General features: G+C 36.7%; 1 protein-coding gene across 5 annotated transcripts in view; it reads left to right on the forward strand.

Annotated features, from left to right (window-relative positions):
* The window catches only part of HERC4 (HECT and RLD domain containing E3 ubiquitin protein ligase 4), a 124,965-nt gene that overhangs the window by 42,525 nt on the left and 59,016 nt on the right, over nt 1-23,424 (forward strand). For all 5 annotated transcript variants that reach the window (XM_018042293.1, XM_018042294.1, XM_018042296.1 and 2 more), the window contains 3 exons: nt 767-858; nt 6,697-6,827; nt 20,265-20,425. In XM_018042293.1, the coding sequence (XP_017897782.1) occupies nt 767-858; nt 6,697-6,827; nt 20,265-20,425 (384 nt within the window). The remainder of the gene's footprint in view (nt 1-766; nt 859-6,696; nt 6,828-20,264; nt 20,426-23,424) is intronic.

Here is a 23,424-nt window from a genome sequence, read left to right on the forward strand (position 1 = left end):
TAAAATTATCTTGAAAAGTAACAAGAAGTGTTCATCTATTTGAGTATTTCAAAGAAATATTTATATCTGAGTCATTTAATTAATCTGTTAATGGTGATGCTAATGTCTTACAAATAAACTTTTTGAATTTTAAAAAATTATAACTACTTAAATTGGGATCTTGGGAACTGAGTTTTCATAGCTGCATTAGATTGAATGCCAATATTTGAAATACAAAAACTGATTTAATAAAGTTCAACATAATTATAATGAGTTAGACAAAAGTGAGTTGTTGATCTATAACAACTGGAAATGATAAATAATACTCTTAGAATTTAAAAATATTTTGTTCTGCATAAGAAAACTATGTCAGATTAGGATATTTATTATATCTTTCCTGCTATAAAACATCAGAAAGTATAGTTTTAGAATTCAAAGTAGGATGCTTGAGCTTAATTATCATGAGGTAGATATAAAGAATGATGTATATGTATTAGAAGCAGTCAAAAAGCTTTGAAATTCCTTGATTCCTGAGTGTAGATTGGCATTGAGGCAGATTAGAATTTCCCCTTTTTAGACGTTTCTTTATCACTGTAGTAGGAATAGAAAGACTTGGCAACCCAACTTAGCCTTTTACTACAAAATTATTGAGTTGTTAAAATGGTTTAATTATCGCTGTCTTCCACCGTTGGGAAAGCTGTAGAGAAACACATTGTAGAAGAGTTTTAATTTTAAAAATACTGTTCATTAATACATTTGTTAACTGTTCTCTTATTGAAATTTTCAGATAGGTATGTTCCTAATTTACTAAAGTCACTAAGAACTCAGAAAATAGTTTATATTTGTTGTGGAGAAGATCATACTGCTGCACTAACCAAGGTACTGTACTCCTGTAAAACTTTTTAATTAATATTTATGGTAGTTATTTCTGTAATTAATGCATATCTTAATGATATGTATATTGAAACCTTGAGGGTTATTGATGTCTAAAAAATAATTTATCTTGAAAAAGGGACTTAGGTTATCATCTGTTCTCAAAAACAGTTCACCTTATGTTTCAACTGTTCTATGTTATGAAATGTGAATTGTGATCTGCTGTTTGTGTGGTGATGATACATATTATTGCATTTTACAACTTAATATTAAATACTGCTTGAATAATATTGTGAATGAAATAATTTCTTTTTAGTTTGTCAAGCTTACTGTGGTTTGTGTATCAATCTCATTTATGTTGTGTGACTCTGCCCAATTTTAATTTAGCTTCTATGTAGCTTATAAGTATAATAAGTAACAGAGGAGACTGAATTCCTCTATTATCCCTAGGCCAAGAATCAGTATTATGCAAGCAGTTATAATGAGCTTTCATCACCATCTTGCTAATGGTTTTTTTAACTCTGACCTCTCACTTTCTTGAATATGTACCAGTTCAGTATCAATACTGTATAATTCTCTAGAAGTAAAATGAAAATAGGGTAACCTTTACCAGTAGTGTTATTTACTATAGTCATGTTAACATAAAGGAACTAGCAAATTATCATTGACTGAATTAGAGGTTAACATTTTTGCATCTTTATCTTTGTTTATCCTGCATAGTAGATAAAATTGTCAAGGAAAAATTACTTCTCATCAGATTTGTAAAAATTCTACACGTTTACCCCCCCACTGGAAATTTTAAAATAAGAATTATTCTCAGTCCTTACCAAATACAGTGTAGTAAAGATACTTTCGGAGAAGGCAATGGCAACCCACTCCAGTACTCTTGCCTGGAAAATCGCATGGAGGAGGGGCCTGGTAGGCTGTAGTCCATGGGGTCACGAAGAGTCGGACACTTACTGAGCAACTTACTTTCACTTTTCACTTTCATGCATTGGAGAAGGAAATGGCAACCCACTGCAGTGTTCTTGCCTGGAGAATCCCAGGGATGGTGGAGCCTGTGGGCTGCCATCTGTGGGGTCACACAGAGTCGGACACGACTGAAGTGACTTAGCAGCAGCAGCAAAGATACTTTAAAAAATATTATAATGACCAATTACAAAAGTTAATTTTTAGAAAAATTTTATTGTACTTTTGAATAAGGAAGTTTTATTATCTCTGCTAATCTTATTACCATATTTTATTGATTTAAAAAAAGTTCAAATTACAGATGTAATCACTGTTGGCAAGTTACAAATTTTAGCGATTCTCTTCTGTCGTTGATATTTAGAAGTAAGCTGTGTTGAACATAATAGTAAAGAATATTTCTTATAATATTATTTTTTAGGATTAACTTTGTGGTAGAAATATTCACATGTTAATGCTTTTCAAATTCATCCTTTCAGATAAGCACTTATCTTATTTTCCCAAGATTTTTAAGTCTTTATTGAGTTTTTTTTAATGTGAATTCTATTAATCTTCTGTATTTTTCTCTCAAAACAGTAGCTGTATTTTTCTCTTTTGAGAGAAAAATAGATACTTATCACTGGAATTTTTAGTGTATATTATTTTCAACAAAATTAGATAGTTTTAACTATTTCAAAAGTAAGATATTTTTTAGTTTTCCTTGTTTAAACTGTAGTTGCGTATCAGTGCCTATTGCTTTTCTGCAAGAACTTCTTGAAGATAGATTAGGATTTCTTTACAAAGCAGTTTCCTTGCGTAAAACAAACAGGAAAAATAAAAAAATACCCACAAAATTTAAAAACAGAATAAGTAGACATGCATGTTAATGGATATGAGGACAGTACCATAAATATGTCAGTCTTTTTCAAGTTCTTTTATAAATTTATTATGCAGATTACATGTACATATACCTTTTGACTTATCAATCCCTTAGCAATTTTAAGAATCTATTCCAAAGATACAAAATTATGTATACACAAGGCCGTTTGCTGTGGTAATATTTTAATAACAAAAGAGTAGAAGAAATCCAAATACCTAATGGTAGCAGACTAATTGAATAAACTGGTAATGCCACTGTATGTAGTGTCACTCCCTGTAAAACAGAATGAGGAAGATCTCTATTTTGTTGTGAATGATTTTCAGGATATATTACCATTAAGGAAAAAGAAGATACATGTTATTTATATTTGAAAAGAATAGGTAGACCAAATGAGCCTTGCCTTATGTTTTGACTTTGAAACCTAGAAACTCTTAAACATAATTAAAAAGCTAACTTATATTTGTACATTAAAACAGTTCTACAGAATTACTAGTGGCACAACTACAGAAGATTTCTTTTAGGTGATTTTAAAGTATAGTATTTTGTTGTACATCACTAGCGGGAAATAGCCTAAAGATAAATCGAATTCACAAAGAGCCTCTTAAACTGCATTCTGTTGTCTTATTGTTATTAGGAAAATTAGTACTGTTATTTTCACCATACTGCATATCAGTTCAGTTCAGTCGCTCAGTCGGGTCCTACTCTTTGTGACCCCATGAATCGCAGCACGCCAGGCCTCCCTGTCCATCACCATCTCCCGGAGTTCACTCAGACTCACATCCATCGAGTCAGTGATGCCATCCAGCCATCTCATCCTCTGTCGTCCCCTTCTCCTCCTGCCCCCAATCCCTCCCAGCATCAGGGTCTTTTCCAATGAGTCAACTCTTCAACATGAGGTGGCCAAAGTACTGGAGTTTCAGCTTCAGCGTCAGTCCTTCCAATGAACACCTAGGACTGATCTCCTTTAGGATGGACTGGTTGGATCTCCTTGCAGTCCTAGGTAGTCAGAAATAAATGCAGCAAATCATTGACAAGATGCCGAGAGCACACATCATCATTAATAAATGATACTGGGAAATCTGAACATGCACATGCAAAAGCTGGATCCCTAATTCACACCACTTACAAAATGTAGCTCAAAATGGAATAAAGACTTAAATGTAAGGCCTGAAACTGTAAAACTCCTAGGAGAAAACCTGGGGAGAAAGTTTCTTGGCATGAGTCTTGGTAGTCATTTCTTGGATGTGACACCAAAAGCACACAGATAACAAAAGCAAAAATAAACTAAAAGCTTAAAGCTTCTGCACAGCAAAGGAAACAGTCAACAAAATGAAAACTCATCCTGTGGAACGAGAGAAGATATTTGTAAATCATACATCTGGTTAGGGGTTAATATCTAAAATACATAAGGAACTCACATAACTCATAACTGAGAAACAGTCTAATTTAAAAATGGGCAAAGGGTTTAAATAGACAGTTTCTGAAGGAGATACACGAATGACCAAAAGATCATGAAGAAGGTACTCAGTATCGACATCACAATCTTCAGGAAATGCAAATCAGGACCACAAACTCACATCTGTTATGATCACTATAATTAAAAAACAAAAACAAAACAGGTATATGGAGAAAGGGGAACCCTATACACTGCTGTTGGAAGTACAACTTGGTGCAGCCATTACAGAAACCAGTATGAAGATTCCTCAAAGTATTAAAAATAGAACCACTATAAGATCCAGTGAGCCCATTTTTGGGTGTATTTCTGAAGGACATGAAAACAGTATCTCAAAGAAATAACTATGCTCATTTTACTGAAGCATTGTTCACAATAGCCAAGATATTTAAAAAGCCAAAGTGTCCACTGACAAATGAGTAGATAAAGGAAATGTGATGTGTACATGTGTGTGTGGGCATGCATACATATACTGGAATATTATTCAGTCATAAAAAGGGGAAATGCTTTCATTTGTAACTGCATAAATGAGCCTGGAGGCATTATGCTCAGTGAAGTAAGCCAGGCAAGGACAAGTACTTAATGGTATCACTTATACATGGAATTGTGTAAAAAAAAGTGAGAGGTAAGGCAATTAGGAATAGAAAGTCAAATTCACAGAAACAAGAAGTAGAATGGTAGTTCCCAGGGTGTGGAGCATGAGGAAAATGGGGATATGTGGTCAAAGGGTACAAACTTTCTGTTACAAGATTTTTAAATTCTGAGGATCTAATGTACAACATAGTGACTACTAACAATACAGTATTCTGTACTTAAAATTTGCTGAGAGGAGATCTGAGCTTTTTCCTCCCCCCAAAAAAGTATATGAGGTGATAGATGTGTTAATTAATTTGACTGTAGTAATAATTCCACAGAGTATATATATGTCATGTTGTATATTTTAAATATTCACGATCTTAAGTCATTAATGTTAGTAAGATGAAAAAACCTGAGAAATAAAACTTCAGTTCAGTCGCTCAGTCGTGTCCGACTCTTTGCGACCCCATGCTATTTCTGTCCAAAAAAGGAAATTATAATTTTTTTGTGTATAGTAGTAGTGTCGGATAAGGCAGTGGCACCCCACTCCAATACTCTTGCCTGGAAAATCCCATGGATGGAGGAGCCTGGTAGGCTGCAGTCCATGGGGTCACGACTGAGCGACTTCACTTTCACTTTTCACTTTCATGCATTGGAGAAGGAAATGGCAACCCACTCCAGTGTTCTTGCCTGGAGAATCCCAGGGACGGGGGTGCCTGGCGGGCTGCCGTCTATGAGGTCGCATAGAGTCGGACACGACTGAAGCGACTTAGCAGCAGCAGCAGCATAGTAGTATTGTATTATATATTTTTATCTTTTAGAGTTACGTACCATTGAGAATACATGCACATTTATAGGTGAAATGATTTATTGACCACAGTTTACTAGTTTAAAGTACCTCTAGCACAGTTTTCTGCTTTGAAATACCCCCCAAAAGGGGGTGGGAAGGGTATCAATGAACCAGGGTTGTCTAAGTTTTACCAGTTGAAAGTGATGATTATGTGATAATTCATATGTAGATACATACATATATATATATTTGTCTTTACTTTTGTGTCTTTGTTGAAATTTCCCATGATAAAAAGATTTTAAACAGAAAAATTAATTTCCTGACATAGCAGTCTGTATAAAAACTCTTATTCTCCTTTCATTTAATAGCTAAATTTGTTTACATAGCTGCAACTATGAAGAAAAGCAATTGAACTGAAAAAATACTGTGCTTTTGTTAAACTGTCATCATGAAATACTTTTTAAAAAAGATTACCTTTAATCCAGTTATGTATTTTATGATAAATATTTTAAAGATTGTCTATAGTTCAGTAACACTATGCTAAGAGTAGGTATATTTGGGTGCTCTGTTTATACACACTTTTATTTTTCTTTGCAGAGGTACTTTGGAAATTGAAAATGATACCATTTTTAGGTTTTATGAAATTTTCTGTGATTTGACAAGAATATGAGGATAGTAAAAGGCAGTGCAAAAAATAGTATTGGTTTAATGATGACTTTGTCATCATTATTGTCATCATTGTCATCATTGGTTTGATGATGACCATAAATACTTCTAAAGTGAAAGTGAAGTCGCTCAGTCGTGTTCGACTCTTTGCAACCCCGTGAACTGTAGCCTACCAGGCTCCTCTGTTCTTGGGATTTTCCAGGCAAGAATACTGGAGTGGGTTGCCATTTCCTTCTCCAGGGGAACTTCCTGACCCAGGGATTGAACCCAGGTCTCCCGCATTGCGGGCAGACGCTTTAACCTCTGAGCCACCATGGAAGCAAATATGTGAAAATAATCAGCAATACCAACCTAAAACTTTTAGTTTTAAGATGTATTACCTTGAAAAGGTAGCTATCTTATCATCCATTAAATTAAGAAGACAATATAGAAGAAAATTGACTCCGTAGTTATATTAAAGATTAACTTACTTTCCTGAAGATTATTTCCTTTTATCAGGCTTTCTAATCACAAAAGATTCTGTCTTCTTTTTAGGAAGGTGGAGTGTTTACTTTTGGAGCTGGAGGGTATGGTCAGTTGGGTCATAACTCTACCAGTCATGAAATAAACCCAAGGAAAGTTTTTGAACTTATGGGAAGCATTGTCACTCAGATTGCTTGTGGAAGGTAAGTGGTTATAGAAAAGTGGTTATATATTTTGATCTATAACCCAATTATTAAGTTGTTTTTTTTTTTTAACAATCCAGGGGTCTTTTAATTATTACTATTATTATACCACAAATTCACAGGGAATGACTTCCAGCAGCAGGCTCCTTTCCATTGGTTCTCACAGAGTATGCTGCTTTAGTAGCATTTCAGATGAACTTGAGTACCTTTCTGTTTGGCTTCCTTTTTTTCTCCCTGATCATTTTTATTCACGTTTCAGGAAACTGTCTTGGCTCTTAGGATACTTTTTGCTCGATGTACACATTAATTCTCTTGGCAAGAAGGATTTTGCCCTTGACTTGTTTGTTTAAAGTATGCCAGTAGCATGCAAGGTAACATTGTAGATTCTTCCACTTTTGCTGTGGTAACATTTGTGGGTCATTCCTTTTTAAACAGTGCTGTTCCATGTGACATTACACTCGAAGTTATAGTCTTTTTTTCTTTTGCCTGTCCACCTTTTTCTTTAAAGAGTGAACAAATTGACTGACTAATTACTTAAGACATAAGATTAATCAGTGGTGAAAGTTGAACTGGAATACTGATTTCCCCATCCCCAGTTCTTGGGAGTAAATAGGAGTCTGAGCTTTGTAATTGAGCTTTACCTTTGGTCCCCAGAGGCAAAATATCCTTGCTTGACTAACTTGGTTTTGACCACTTAGCTTAATTTTTTTTCCAGCTAGTATATATCTCTATATAATATAATTTAGTTTTCCAACAGTTAATTCAGATACACAGAATTATGCTGCAGGTAGCCTTTGGTGACTTCCTTTTCTTTCTTTTTTTAACATCATGTGTGTGATTATCCATCTATGTATAGCCATGGTTCTCCATCGTTAGGTCTTACTGCTGTTTTACTCAACTGTATGCTTCTATAATTATTTGCTCATTCTATTACTGATGGACTCTTGGGTATTTCCATTTTGGGCAATTGCAAATAATTTTGCTTTGAACATTTATTATTTGATATACATAAACTTTAGTGTTTCTAAAGTGTATAGTAAGAATGAAATTTCTGGGTTGGTTGTTGTTGTTTAATCCCATGGATGGAGAAGCCTGGTAGGCTGCAGTCCATGGGATTGCTAAGAGTCGAACACGACTGAGCGACTTCACTTTCACTTTTCACTTTCATGCATTGGAGAAGGAAGTGGTAACCCACTCCAGTATTCTTGCCTGGAGAATCCCAGGGATGGGGGAGCCTGGTGGGCTGCCGTCTATGGGATTGCACAGAGTCGGACATGACTGAAGCGACTTAGCAGCAGCAGCAGCAGCAGTCACTAAGTCATGTCTGACTATTTGTGACCCCGTGGACTGTAACTTGCCAGGCTCCTCAGTCGGTGGAATTTCCCAGGCAGGAATATTGGAGTGAGTTGGCATTTCCTTCTTCAGGGGATGTGTCTGACCCAGGGATTCAACCTGTGTCTCCTGCATTAGCAGCCAGATTCTTTACTGCTGAGCCACCAGGGCTTCCCAGGATCATAGAGTATACTTGAATTTTACAGGTTAATGTTACCCTTTTAACCAGAATGGTTACACCAGTTTAGTTTACCTTCCCATCACTATCAATTTGGTATTGTTACACCTTAAAATTTTTGCTAATTTCTTGGATATATAGTGGCCTTAATCATGATTTTAATTTGTATTTCCACAATTTGATAGGGATTGCATTGAGTCTGTAGATCACTTCAGAAGTATTGACATCTTAATAATATTAAGTCTTTTAATCCATGAATGTGGGATCTTTCCATTTATTTAATTTCTTTCAGCAGTACTTTTTAGTTTTCATTGTATGTCTTTTTGCTGATTTTCCTACATTACTGTCTTTTGTGTTTATTTTTTGGGGTGAAATGTTTTATTTTCCTTATTTCCTTTTCTGTATATTCTGTAGCTATTTTTTTTTGTGTGTGTGGTTACCATGGGGATTACATTTAATATCCTAAAGTTACACACAAACTCAAATTTATACAAAGTCAGTTTCAATAACATACAAAAACTCTGTTCCTATATGACTCTGTCCCCACTTGGTTTCAGTTATTGGTGTCACAAGATAACTTTTACATACCTTGTGTGTCCAAAAAAATTAATAATTTTATGCATTAGTCTCTAAAATTCTGTAGAAAACAAAATTTGGAGGAAAAAGCCCAAAGTTAGAATAGTACTAGCTTTTATAATCACCCATATATTTACTTGTGAAAGTTCCTCAGTCGTTGTCTGTTTGTGACCATATGGATTATATAGTCCATGGAATTCTCTGTGCCAGAATGCTGGAGTGGATAGCCTTTCCCTTCTCCAGGGGATCTTCCCAACCCAGGGATTGAACCCAGGTCTCCTGCATTGCAGGTGGATTCTTCACCAGCTGAGCCACAAGGGAAGCCCAAGAATACTGGAGTGGGTAGCCTATCCCTTCTCCAGTGGATCTTCCCAACCCAGGAATCAACCAGGATCTCCTGCATTGCAGGTGGATTCTTTACCAGCTGGGCTCTCAGGGAAGCCCCATATTTGCCTTTACTGAGATCTTTATTTTTTTAATACAGCTTTGAGTAACTAGTGTCCTTTCATTTCAACTGTAGGATTTCTTTTAGTATTTCTTAAAGGACAAGTTTGGTGATAACAAAGTCCTTCAGCTTTTATCTATAAATGTCTTAATTTCTCTCTCATTTTTGAAGGAGAATTTTGGTGGTGGTTTAGTTGCTAAGTCGTGTCCGACTCTTGCAACTTCATGGACTGTAGTCTCCCAGGCTCCTCTTTCCATGGGATTTTCCAGGCAAGAATACTGTAGTGGTTTGCCATTTCTTTGTCCAGGGAACCTTCCCAACCCAGGAATCGAACCTGGGTCTCCTACATTGCAGGCAGATTCTTTACTGCTTGAACTATGCGGGAGTATCAAATTCATGGTTGGTAGGTTTTTCTTTCTGTAGTTTGAATATATAAGCCTACTGCGTTCGGATCTGCAAAGTCTCTGCTTAGAAATCTGCTGGTAATCCTATTGAGGATTCCTTGTATGTGACAAGTCACTTCTTTCTTGGTTCCTTCAAGTTTCTCTCTTTGTCTTTCAACGATTTGATTGTAATGTGTCTCAGTATGGGTCTCTTTCAGTTTATTCTACTTGGAGTTTCTTGGATATTTGTGTTTTTCATCAAATTTGGACACTTTTTGGTTATTACTTCTTCAGATGATCTCTCTTTATCTCTTTTTACCTTCTGGAACTCCTACAGTGCCTTTTTGGTGCAATTCATGATGTTCCATAGGTCCCTTACGTTCTGTTTCCTTTTCTCCATTTTTTCCCCCTTGAGACTTAGTAATTTCAGTTGTTTTATCTTCGAATTCCCTTATTCGTTTTCTTTCTGCTCAAATCTGCCTTTGAATTCCTCTACTGAACTTTCAGTTTTGGTTATTGTATTTTTCATCTCCATAATTTGCTTTTGGTTTGTTTTCAGGCTTTCTGTTTTTTTATTGGTATTTTCATTTTCTTCATATACTGTTTTCTTGACTGTTTTCATGTTTTTCTTTAGTTATTTGAGTAACTTTAGGAAATTGTTTTAGTCTATTAAGGTTCATCACCTGGTTGTTTCATTTTTCTAAAGTAGACTTTTTTTACAGCATTTTTAGGTTCACAAGAAAATTAATTTGTAATTAAACAGTCCATAATAGGAAAAAAGAAAGGAGCTTTAAGACAGCTTCTCAGATAACTGAGGAACTGCTCCAGAAAAGCATACTTTTCAGCACAGTTTTATATCGTGTCAGAACAAAGACCCATCAAACACGTCATGAATAGATTCCTTCAGGGTTTCTAAAAGAGATATGAACATGTACACAGCAAGTCCCTGTGGCCTTGAACCTGGGAAGAGAGTCTTTTATCATCGAAGGAGTGCCAGGATTGGCATCCCAGTAAGGGAGCAGGGATTTAATTTTTATTTTTACCATGGACATTGTTTATTTCTGGTCCTTGTGTCCTTTTCTTTAATAATTAGAGCAGGTATAGGATGTATGTTTGATAGGCCACAAACCAGCTGTTTAATTAGCGTTAAATTTGTGTTATCTTAGGTGTGAGCCAGAATGACTTCCCATACCTCAATATATGAAAATTTCTTTTCATCACTACATTGACAGATTATTGCAAGTATACGTATTGTACATTAGGGTTTATTCTGTCTATTTGAACAAATGTATATTGATGTGCATCCACCCTTGTGGTAATTATATAGAGTATTTTCACTTCCCTAAAAATACTTTGTGCTCTTCTTATTCATCCCCCCCCACACCCTAACTCTTAGCAATCACTGACTTTTACTCTTATAGTTTTCCCTTTTCCAGAATATCATAGTTGGAATTACATACTTTGTAGCTTTCTCAGATTGTCTTCTTTTACTTAGTAATGTGCATTTATGGTTCCTCTGTGTTTTTTCATAATTTGGTTGCTGATTATTTTTTAATGCTAAATAATGTTCCACTGTCTAGATATGTTTGTTTATCTGTTCACCTACTGAAGGAAATTTTGGTTGCTTCTAAGGTTTGGCAGTTACAAATAAAGCTGTTATGAGCATCTATGTTTAAGTTTTTTATAGACACAGGTTTTAACTACTTTGGATAAATAATGAAGAGCTCTTTTGCTGGATAATATTGTAATAGTTTAGCTTTGTAAGAAACTATCAAACTGCCTTCCAAAATAGCTGTATCATTTTGTATTCCCATGTTGATTTATTTTTTTCTTTGATTGGGCCATGCTTTTGTAATTTTTAATATTCTCTGAGATTTTTTTTTTTTCTTTTTGAAAAGTGGACCTTTGAACCTAAAATGTGGTAACTCTGGAAAAAAGATTCTCCTTCTTCTCTAGGGTTTGCTTATTTTTGTTTTGTTTTGATTGTTACAGATTGTCTCTGTGCCAAGGATCAGACTGAACTGTAAGCCTAAGGTCTTCTCAGCTCTTTTCTGAGACTGTACCTTTTCCTGGGCATGCAGAATGACTTTCTAAATTCCCCTTTATATTCGGTTACATTTCAATGTCCTAGATCTTAAACAACTGACTTTTAAAAGGCGCAAAAGAAATAAAGGGAAGAAAATAGAAGAAGATAAAATTAAAAAACAACAACACACATACCAGCCCTTTCAGTCCTGGAAGTCTTCAGCTGGAGAATAGGCTTGTGACAGTGCTCAGAAGGGTTACAGAAGAGACTTATCCTCCTTTTGTGTCTGTTCCTCTGTAATCAAAAGCTGCAATCAATGAACAGGGGACTGATCTCATATATAAGGACAGAATCCGTATAGCCTGCTCTGGCTCCCACAAGCTTTGTCCAAGATACTCCTGGATCATTGGATAACTGCCTGTCACAGGGTTGAGGGTGAAGGGGTAGGTAGCTAATACTGTGCAGAGTGCTGAAATTAATCAAAATTAATTGCAGTTTATCACCCAAGCCTTCCTTTGGAAATTGCAAAAGGCAGGAGGAGTAAAGGAAAGATATATCCATCTGAATGCAGAGTTCCAAAGAGTAGCAAGGAGAGATAAGAAAGCCTTCCTAAGTGAATGCAAAGAAACAGAGGAAGAGAATAGCATGGGAAAAACTAGAGATCTTGTCAAGAAAATTAGAGATACCAAGGGAGCGTTTCATGCAAAGATGGATACAATTAAGGACAGGAATGGTATGGACCTAACAGAAGCAGAATATTAAGAAGAGGTGGCAAGAATACACAGAAGAACTATACAAAAAAGATCTTAACGACCCAGATAACCACAACGGTGTTATCCCCTTCACTCACCTCAAGCCAGATATCCTGGAGTGCAAAGTCAAGTGGGCCTTAGGAAGCATCACTATGAACAAAGTTAGTGGGGATGATGGAATTCCAGCTGAGCTATTTCAAATCCTAAAAGATAATACTGTGAAAGTGCTTCACTTAGTACGCCAACAAATCTGGAAAACTCAGCAGTGGCCACAGGACTGGAAAAGGTCATTCCAGTCCCAAAGAAAGACAGTGCCAAAGAATGTTCAAACTACCGCACAATTGCACTCATCTCACTCACTAGCAAGTAAAGCTCAAAATTCTCCAAGTTAGGCTTCAACAGTACATGAACCAAGAACTTCCAGATGTTCAGGATGAATTTAGGAAAGGTGGAGGAACCAGAGATCAAATTGCCAACATCTGCTGGATCATAGAAGAAGCAAGAGAGTTCCAGAAAAACATCTACTTCTGCTTTATTGACTGTGCCAAAGCCTTTGACTGTGTGGATCACAACAAACTGGAAAATTCTGAAAGAGATGGGAATACGAGACCACCTGACCTGCCTCCTGAGAAACCTGTGTGCAGCTCAGGAAGCAACAGTTAGAACTGGACATGGAATAATAGACTGGTTCAAAATTGGGAAAGGAGTATGACAAGGCTGTATATTCTCACGCTGCTTATTTAACTTATATGCAGAGTACATCATGCAAAATGCTGGGCTGGATAAAGCACAAGCTGGAATCAAGATTGTCGGGAGAAATATCAATAATCTCAGATATGCAGATAACACCACCCTTATGGCAGAAAGTGAAGGAGAGCCACTTGATGAAAGAGGAGTGAAAAAGCTGGCTTAAAACTCAACATTCAGAAAACTAAGATCAGGCATCTGGTCCCATCACTTCATGGCAAATAGATAGGGAAGCAGTGGAAACAGTGAGAGACTTTATTTTCTTGGGCTCCAAAATCACTGCAGATGGTGACTGCAGCAATGAAATTAAAAGACACTTGCTCCTCGGAAGAAAAGCTATAACAAAGCTAGACAGCATATTAAAAAGCAGAGACATTACTTTACCGACAAATGTTCATCTAATCAAAGCTATGGTTTTCCAGTAGTCAGGTATGGATAAGAGAGTTGGACCATAAAAAAAGCCCTGAAGAATTGATGCTTTTGAACTGTGGTGTTGGAGAAGACTCTTGAGAGTCCCTTGGACAGTGAGAAGATCAAACCAGTCAATCGTAAAGGAAATCAGTCCTGAATATTCATTGGACACGTGAATATTCATTGGACTAATGCTAAAGCTGAAGCTGTAGTACTTGGCCATCTCATGCAAAAAACTGTCTCAGTGGAAAAGACCCTGATGCTGGGAAAGATTGAAGGCAGGAGGAGAAGGGGACAACAGAGGATGAGATGGTTGAATGGTATTACCGACTCTTTGGACATGAGTTTGAGCAAGCTCCTGGAGTTGGTGGTTGACGGCAAGCCTGGCTGGGGTCGCAGAGTCTGACACTACTGAGCCACTGAACTTAACTATACCCATTTTGGAAATTTGGAAACTTTAAATTGTTGCTCTAGAAATAACATTAATCTTTAATTTATGTTAATACTTTCCCATACACATGAAAAGATGCTCAACATCACTCATTATTAGAGAAATGCAAATCAAAACCGCAATGAGGTACCACTTCACACCAGTCAGAATGGCTGCGATCCAAAAATCTGCCAGCAATAAATGCTGGAGAGGGTGTGGAGAAAAGGGAACCCTCCTACACTGTTGGTGGGAATGCAAACTAGTACAGCCACTATGGAGAACAGTGTGGAGATTCCTTAAAAAATTGCAAATAGAACTACCTTATGACCCAGCAATCCCACTGCTGGGCATACACACTGAGGAAACCAGAATCGAAAGAGACACATGTACCCCAATGTTCATCGCAGCACTGTTTATAATAGCTAGGACATGGAAACAACCTAGATGTCCATCAGCAGATGAATGGATAAGAAAGCTGTGGTACATATACACAATGGAGTATTACTCAGCCGTTAAAAAGAATTCATTTGAATCAGTTCTGATGAGATGGATGAAACTGGAGCCGATTATACAGAGTGAAGTAAGCCAGAAAGAAAAACACCAATACAGTATACTAACACATATATATGGAATTTAGGAAGATGGCAATGACGACCCTGTATGCAAGACAGGGAAAGAGACACAGATGTGTATAATGGACTTTTGGACTCAGAGGGAGAGGGAGAGGGTGGGATGATTTGGGAGAATGACATTCTAACATGTATACTATCATGTAAGAATTGAATCACCAGTCTATGTCTGATGCAGGATACAGCATGCTTGGAGCTGGTGCATGGGGATGACCCAGAGAGATGTTATGGGGAGGGAGGTGGGAGGGGGGTTCATGTTTGGGAACGCATGTAAGAATTAAAGATTTTAAAATTTAAAAAAAAAAATAAAACATTTTAAATCTTAAAAAAAAAAAAAACTCTCCCAGGAGTTGGAGACCTTCATTTGCCTTTCCTAACTTTCATTCTACATATATTATTAAACCCCAGTCATATAATCAGTGCACAAATAAAAATGGCTGTACATGCATTTATTCCCTTCTTTTCTCTTTAATTTTTATAATAATTAGTATCATTTTCCGTTTAGCAACTACCCTCTGGTATTTTCTTTATGTAGATTTGCAGATTGCTGTTTCTTTGCATATTTAAAAATGCCTGTATTGCACCTTCATTCATGGATGATTTTGCTGGTTATAGAATTCTAGCTTGGCGTTTGCTTTCAGCGCTTTTAAGATAACATTCCACTGTCTTTTGGCTTCAAATTTGAGAATTCAGCTGTTGGTATGTTGCTCCTTTGAAGACAATTTGTCTCTTTTCTCTTTGTCTCTTCAGTGTTGCTTTTATTTGTTAAAGAATGAATTTTCTCATTTTCTTACTGGGCTTCTTGAATCTGTGAAGTAATATCTTTGATCAGTTATGGGAAATTCTAATCTCTTTATCTCTTTCGATAGGGCTTTTCCTTTCCTCATAGGACCCTGGATGTATATTTGTAAAAAGAATTTTATTTATTTACTTACGGCTCTACGAGGTCTGTGTTGCTGCATGAGCTTTTCTCTAGTTGTGGCAAACGGGGCCTACCCCCTAGTTGTGGTGTGTGGGCTTCTCATTGTGGTGGCTTCTCTCATTGCAGAGCGTGGGCTCTAGGGCTTGAGGGTTTCAGTATTTGCAGCTTGTGGGCTCAGTAGTTGTGGCTTCTGGGCTCTGGAGCACAGGCTTAATAGTTGTGGTGCATGGGTTTAGTTACTGTACCACATGTGGGATCTTCCCAGATCGGGGACTGAACCCATGTCTCCTGTATTGGCAGGCAGATTCTTTACCACTGAGCTGCCAGGGAAGCCCCTGATTGGATGTGTATTAAATCGTCTCACTCCACCTTGTAGTTTCTCTCTTAACTTTCCACATGTTTGCCTCTATTTGCTGCGTTCTTGATTATTTTTATGATTTATGCTTCAGTTCACTAATTCTCATACTATATGGATTTTTTGTTAAACCTTTAAGATCTCAATTGTGATTATTGTGATTTTTCAGTCTTAATGTTTCATACTTTTTTTAAAAATCTGAAAGTTTTTTTTTAAATTTAATATTTCTAGCTATTGGTCAGTTTTCAGCCTTGGCCTTTATTTCTTTGGACATTAAGCAACTATTAAACATAATTATTCTAGGTTCTTGTGTTTGAAAATTTCAACATCTGAAATCTTTAGCCGTCTGTTTCTATTGTTCTTTATGCTGGGATAAGTTCAGTGTACCCTGTTTCTTTGCTCAGTTTTGTTTGTTTGACCATGTATTTGAAAAATGATCTATGGGAATAATTTGTCAAAGCCTTCATCAGGATCTGTTGTGAAAGGTAAATAAAAGCTCAACATGTAAGTGGGCAGAAATGTTTACTAGCATAATGTTTATTAGACTGTTGAAGTTATACATGAATATATATTCAGTAAAGTGTAGAGAGTTCAACTTTCCTTGTTCAACTTCATGCATAATTCATTAAAAGATTATAAATATTTTTAAGTAATTTTTTTCTGATGAAATATTTAATAAGTCTCCTGTGAGATATCACATTATTTACTGTTAATCCAGTTTTGTAATTCTTCATAGTTAAGATGAGCATGATTTGAACAGTTATTCTTAGCTCTGTAAACTTAGTTCTTTCTAATTTTATTTATTTAACTATTGGATTGGGGGAGGAATTTCAGTTATATATTGATAGAGATGTAAGAACTTATCTACAGAGGGAATGTCAGTTGATATCTTCACCAGTTTGATTTGCAGGTAGTTGGTATTACAAGAACTATGTATTATTTCCTTAACAAATAATTGTCAGGAACTTCTTGAAGGAAGCAGCCAAGGGATACCAGAAATATGAACTGATCAAGGAGATAATCTAAAAGGAAAGGGTTCAAATTCCAGTAGTATAGTATCATACTGTTTTTGAACTATTACATCAAATATGGGACTTCAGATAGTTATGTTTGTTCAGTGGCTCTAACTCTATGCTGTAACCCTTTGGAGAGTTTTTAGTAATATGTATTGTTGCCTAGGCTCACTCCTAGGTGATTCCAAAATGTGGCCAGGATTAAGAACCACACCTTTAGTAAACCAGTATGTGGAGGAATTTAATGAACTAGTATTGAGCAGTAATTTTCAAATTATTGATACGTTCCTTTAAAATATCACAGTACTACTTCCTGAAGGAGGTGAACTGGACAACGTTAAGCCCTTCAGCCACAGCAGTTTGTTTTATATGCTTGTTGTTCTGTCGCTCAGTTGTGTCTGACTCTTTGCAACCCCATGGACTGCAGCATGCCAGGCAGGCTTCCCTGTCCTTCACTATCTCCCAGAGTTTGCTCAGACTCATGTCTATTGATTCGATGAGGCCATCCAGCCGTCTCATCCTCTGTTGCCCCCATCTCCTCCTGCCATCAGTCTTTCCCAACATCAGGGTCTTGTCCAGTGAGTCGTCTCTTTGCATCAGTTCAGTTCAGTTGCTCAGTCATATCCGACTCTTTGTGACCTCATGGACTGCAGCACGCCAGGCTTCCCTGTCCATCACTAACTCCCAGAGCTTGCTCAAACTCGTGTCCATCTAGTCGGTAATGCCATCCAACCATCTCATCCTCTTTCGTCCCCTTCTCCTCCCGCCTTCAGTCTTTTCTAGCATCAGGATCTTTTCAAATGAGTCAATTCTTTGCATCACGTGGCTGAAGTATTGGAGTTTCAGCTTCAGCATCAGTCCTTCCAATGAATATTCAGGGTTGATTTCCTTTAGGGTTGACTGGTTTGATCTCCTTGCTGTCCAAGGGACTCCAAAGAGTCTTCTCCAGCACCACAGTTCAAAAGCATCAATTCTTCCATGTTCAGTCAGCCTTCTTTATGGTCCAAGTTTCACATGCGTACATGACTGCAGGAAAAACCATAGCTTTGACTGTGCAGACCTTTGTCAGCAAAGTGATGTTCTTTTCTTTTTAAGAAGCTGTCTGTGTTTGTCCTAGCCTTTCTACTAGTTCATTTGTGGTTTATTTTGTTAAATGTGTATCCTTGATTTAAAAATTTTTTATTAACTTTAGCTCATCTGGCTCTGAGATGAGATGGTTGTTAGAGTCTCCTTAGTTTTTCAGTTATATGACAGGCTAGATAACTTGAAAACTGTGGAATCAAAAGGTCCTTCTAAGTAAATAGCATAGATTAGTTTGCAAGGAAGTAAAGAGAATTCCACTGGGCGAAAACAAGGAAATCTGAAAATAATACCTGTTAGTTTGAACTGACTCTGGAGCTACTCTGAAAAAATTTGCCAATCTGGGTAATGTATTTATTAGCTTGTTTTGCTTGACAAACGATCCCCAAATTACTGACATAATTACCTATTTAGCTAGTAATTCTGTGGCTTAGTGATTTGAGCTGAGCTTTGTTGGGCAGTTCTCATCTTAGCTGAACTCAGTTGATCAGTTGATGGTCTGGATAGGGGCTGGGTAGTCTGTGGGGTCTTTAGCTGGGTTGGCTTATCTCTGCTTCCGATTGTATATTATCCTTCAAGCTAACCTTAAGTTATGCTCATAATAGTATAGCAGAGTACCAAAAGAGAGAGGTAAAGAACGCAAAACCACGTGTTAGGCTTAGGGTCACCTCATGCAGTCATTTCTGCTTCATTCTGTTCAAAGCAAGCTGTAGGCCAGAGACCAGTTTTAAGACATGGAGAAATAGATTCCTCATCTTTATGGGAACCCCTACAAAAGTCATGTTGTAAGGGTAATGGGTATAGGGAATGGAATAACTTTGGCAGTTTTTATAGGCACTATACCACAGATGGCAAGGGAATTTGGAATAGGAGGTACGACCGAAGAAGTGGTAGAGGCGGTCGTGAGGCCTGTGAAACCATCTCCTCCCAGTAAAGCCACCTCATGGAAGGGTCCACAGTGAAATATTCTCTTGCTAGTTTAAGGAGACTTTTCTGGCCTTGGCTTAGTTTCTTGTTTGGATCTTCCCTCAGAATTTGTAACCACAAGACTGTCCTAAAGTAGGCTTGGGACTTATCAGAATAGTCCTGAATTGATGTATATGTATTATGTTTTACAATGTATTAAGGGTTTTAAGTGAAGTAACTGTCTGGATGATTTGAAAAGAAGAACGAGAAATGGGAGAAAACATAGTCGTTAATTTTTTAAATTCAGTGGCTAATGGAAACAGCAGGTTGGACATACTGCTAAAGAGAAAAGTAATAATATGAAAAACAGATCTAGGGAAATTAGTCACAAGGGATATGGATATTTAGGAGAAGTTAAAAGACTGTTAGAGTGTTGGGAAGATAAAACGTTTGTCTAATATTATCAAGAAGAGCATTGACTACATGGGGGAGAGACAGTATTTACAGAAATAACAAGAATTTGCCAGACTTGATTGAATCCATGAAACTTTGAGGAACACAACACCTGAGCTGGATGGTCACCTGTAGCCCATTCCTAAATATATACTGATGAAGCCTCAGAGGGAGTTGGACAGATTCAGGATTAGTGGGTTTTCGCTAGCTTCAGTTTTGTAATTTCTTAGGTTTGTAATTTGTTTGCTTCCACTCTGGTACCTCTAGAGAAATCTGAGTGTGTATACATAAGAATCATTTTCTTTTGAAGAAAGGAAACATTGTCTTACCATACATTTTTATATGTACCAGTCTTCTGCGTGGTTCTTGCCCTAAAGCTTTTGAGTGATACCCACATGGTGTAGGCCCTTACAGAATACAGCTTTAAGCTAGAACCTGAGCGAGAAGTTGGTGGGCTGATTTCTTTGGATAGCAGTTAGATGCTGCCTCTAGTGCTGAATCATACAGTGTAAGAGATATCAGTGCAGAGCTGGGTCTTTTTAAATTCGGACATTTGTGGGAATTTTCTGGACCATGCTTAAGCAGTCTACCTGTGTGGTACAGAATTCATTCAGTATAGAATAAGGCTATTGATAAAATTTTGCACAGAAAACTTGAAAACTCTTATGGTCTTATTAACTTACTTTTGAAGAGAAAAATTATACCAGTAATGTTCACTGTGCTTTTCTAAATGTAGATTATTTTTATATTTACATGAAAGGTAACATTAAGTCTGAGGTTTTCTGTCATTTTACTCTAGGCAGCACACTTCTGCTTTTGTTCCTTCATCAGGACGAATTTATTCTTTTGGACTTGGTGGTAATGGACAGCTGGGAACTGGTTCAACAAGCAACAGGAAAAGTCCTTTCACTGTGAAAGGAAATTGGTTTCCTTATAATGGGCAGTGTCCACCAGATTTTGGTAAGTTCTTTTATTTTAAAGCTTTGCAGCACATGCTAAAACTGTTGTTAAAATGTTGCTCTTAAGAGGTAAACTTTTCTACATTTGAGATGAAAGAATTCCAAGATGCATTGTTTAGGGAAAATAGCAAGATACGGAATACTATATACTGTGGTTTAGTTTATTTATATTTGCTTGTTTATGCATAAGAGAAGACAGTGGCACCCCACTCCAGTACTCTTGCCTGGAAAATCCGATGGATAGAGGAGCCTGGTAGGCTGCAGTCCATGGGGTCACTAAAAGTCGGACACGACTGAGCGACTTCACTTTCACTTTTCACTTTCATGCATTGGAGAAGGAAATGGCAGCCCAGTCCAGTGTTCTTGCCTGGAGAATCCCAGGGACGGGGGAGCCTGGTGGGCTGCCATCTATGGGGTCGCACAGAGTTGGACACGACTGAAGCGACTTAGCAGCAGCAGCAGCAGCATATGCATGAGAAAACACAAGATAAATAAAATAATGAAAGTGGTTTCAGAGGGTGGAAACCAAATGGTAATTAGAGACCAGTGGGAGGGAAATATTTTTGGTTTTTTATTTTTGATTATGGTAAAATACACTTAACAAAGTTTATGAACTTAACCATTTTTAAAGTGCTCAGTTCAGTAGTGTTAAGGACATTTACATCGTTGTGCAGCTACCTCCAGAGCTCGTTGCATCTTGCAAAACTAAAACTTCTTGTTCATTAAACAACAATTCTCCATTCACTCTTCCCACTAGCTGGCAATCATTCTGCATTCTGTCTCTCAGAATTTGACTTGACTCAGTACCTCATAAGGCTTCCCAGGTAGCTCACATGTTAAAGAATCTGCTTACAATGCAGGAGACCTGGTTTGATTCCTGGGTTGGGAGGATTCCCTGGAGAAGGGAGTGGCAACCCACTCCAGTATTCTTGCCTGGAGAATCCCGTGGACAGAGGAGCCTAGTGGCCTATAGTCCATGGGGTCACAAAGAGTTGGACACGACTAAGCAACTAACACTTTCAGTTTCACCTCATAAGTGGAATGATGCAGTATTTGCCTTTTTGTTATTGGCCTATTTTATCAACTTACGTTAATGTCCTTAAAGTTCATCCGTGTCACAGCATGAGTGTTAATAGTAAGGCTATTAACAGCATGTGTGTACAGACTACATTTTATCTACTAATTGCTGATGAACATTTGGATTGTTTCTACCTTGCAACAGCTGTGAATAGTGCTATAAACATAGGTGTATAAATATTTCTTTAAGATCCTTCTTTCAGTTCTTTTGGGTATATGCTATTACTTTAACAGTCTTGGGTATATATGAGACTTCAACAGATATAACCTTGTCTATTTCTCTGAAATTTGAACATATGTATATATTACTTATTCAAAATATTAAACTTTAAAATTTGCCTTTATATCCCACTGTTTTAGCCAAATGTATAATTTATTTTTTGTTACTCTTTCAATAGAGCTGGTTATCTTTTCACTGATATTAATTTACTACTAAAAAATTTGAAGTACTCAAATGCTGTTTTCTCATTCACTTGTCTGATATGCTGCAACCAAAATGTACTTTTTAAAATACTTTCTTTACCATCCTGAACTATACCTCAGAATTGTTTTTTATGTTATCTATAATTGATTTTCTTTGGGATTTTTCTCTGAGCTATGGGACTTGAGACTATTTAGATCTTCACTGCCATGAAGATTGACATTTGAAAAGATCCATAACTTTTTAATATGAATTACCTTTGAAGATTTTTTTTTTGTAGCTGAAAGGTTATCTCAGTTATATTCTTATTTAACAAGTGTCAGAATATGATACTGTTTTTTTCTTCTTTTTGTTTGATTTTGTGTTAGAATATGGCTTTACTTGCTTCCAGTTATTCATTGGTTTGTAACCTGCATTTATTTTAATAATATCGTTCTTTTTCTTATGTACTTGGGAACATGTTGGTATTTCATCATATCAGTTTTTTCCACAAGGCGCTATTAATAACCTAAAAAAGAGATTTTGTCATTTAAAGCAGCATGGGTATTGTAAGGAATTTCATATTTCTGTTCATGAAGTTTAGTCACCTAGAGGTGCATTTTGTAGCCTTTAAAACTGCATACTTTGAGATTATTTGTATTAAAGTGGGAAAGGAAATAGAATTCTCAAGGTAGTCATTATTGCTGCTGTTTAGTCTCATTACACACAGTAGCCGCAGGTATACAGTTCATTTGTCCATCAACAGATGAATAGATAGATAAATATGGAATATGCATGTAATTGAGTTTTAGTCATATAGAGGAATAAGATTTTGGTACATGCCACAGCATGGAAGAACCTTTAAAACATTATTATGCTAAGTGAAATAATCCTGACACAAAAGGACAAATATTGTATGATCCCTCTATATGAGGTACCTAGAACAGACTTATAGAGAATGAGAGAACAGTGGTTACCAGGTGCTTGAGAGAAGGGAGAATGAGGACTTCTTTAATGGGTACAAAGTTTCTGTTTGGGATGATAAAATATTCTGGAGATGAATAATGATAATGGTTGCATAACACTGTGAATTTACTTAATGCCAGAAATTAACACTTTAAAGTGGTTAAAACAGTAAAATTTTCTATGTGTATTTTACCACAAGTTTATAATGGTTAAAACAGTAAAATTTTCTACTATGTGTATTTTACCACAGTTTTATGGCTGATAATTACTTTGTACTGTACTAAAGCTGTGTAGGATAGAAACTAATTAAATGTGAATTTTATTTACTTAGCCCCTCTAGAAGATAAGTCTGTGGCCTCTACCATAAATCACATTTTTAGCATAAACTATCTGATATGGTCTCAAGGCCACAGGTAAACAAAAACACACTTAATAGGATATTCCCAAGACTTTGAGACTCTCTCCTTGGAACTGGGCAAAGGGTAAACCTTTCTTTAGAATGTGTATGCTAGGGTGGCTATAATAAAATATCACAAACTTGTTTGCTTGAGCAGTAC

This window comes from Capra hircus, chromosome 28 (genome assembly GCF_001704415.2).
Source record: "Capra hircus breed San Clemente chromosome 28, ASM170441v1, whole genome shotgun sequence".
NCBI classification, from domain to species: Eukaryota; Metazoa; Chordata; class Mammalia; order Artiodactyla; family Bovidae; genus Capra; species Capra hircus.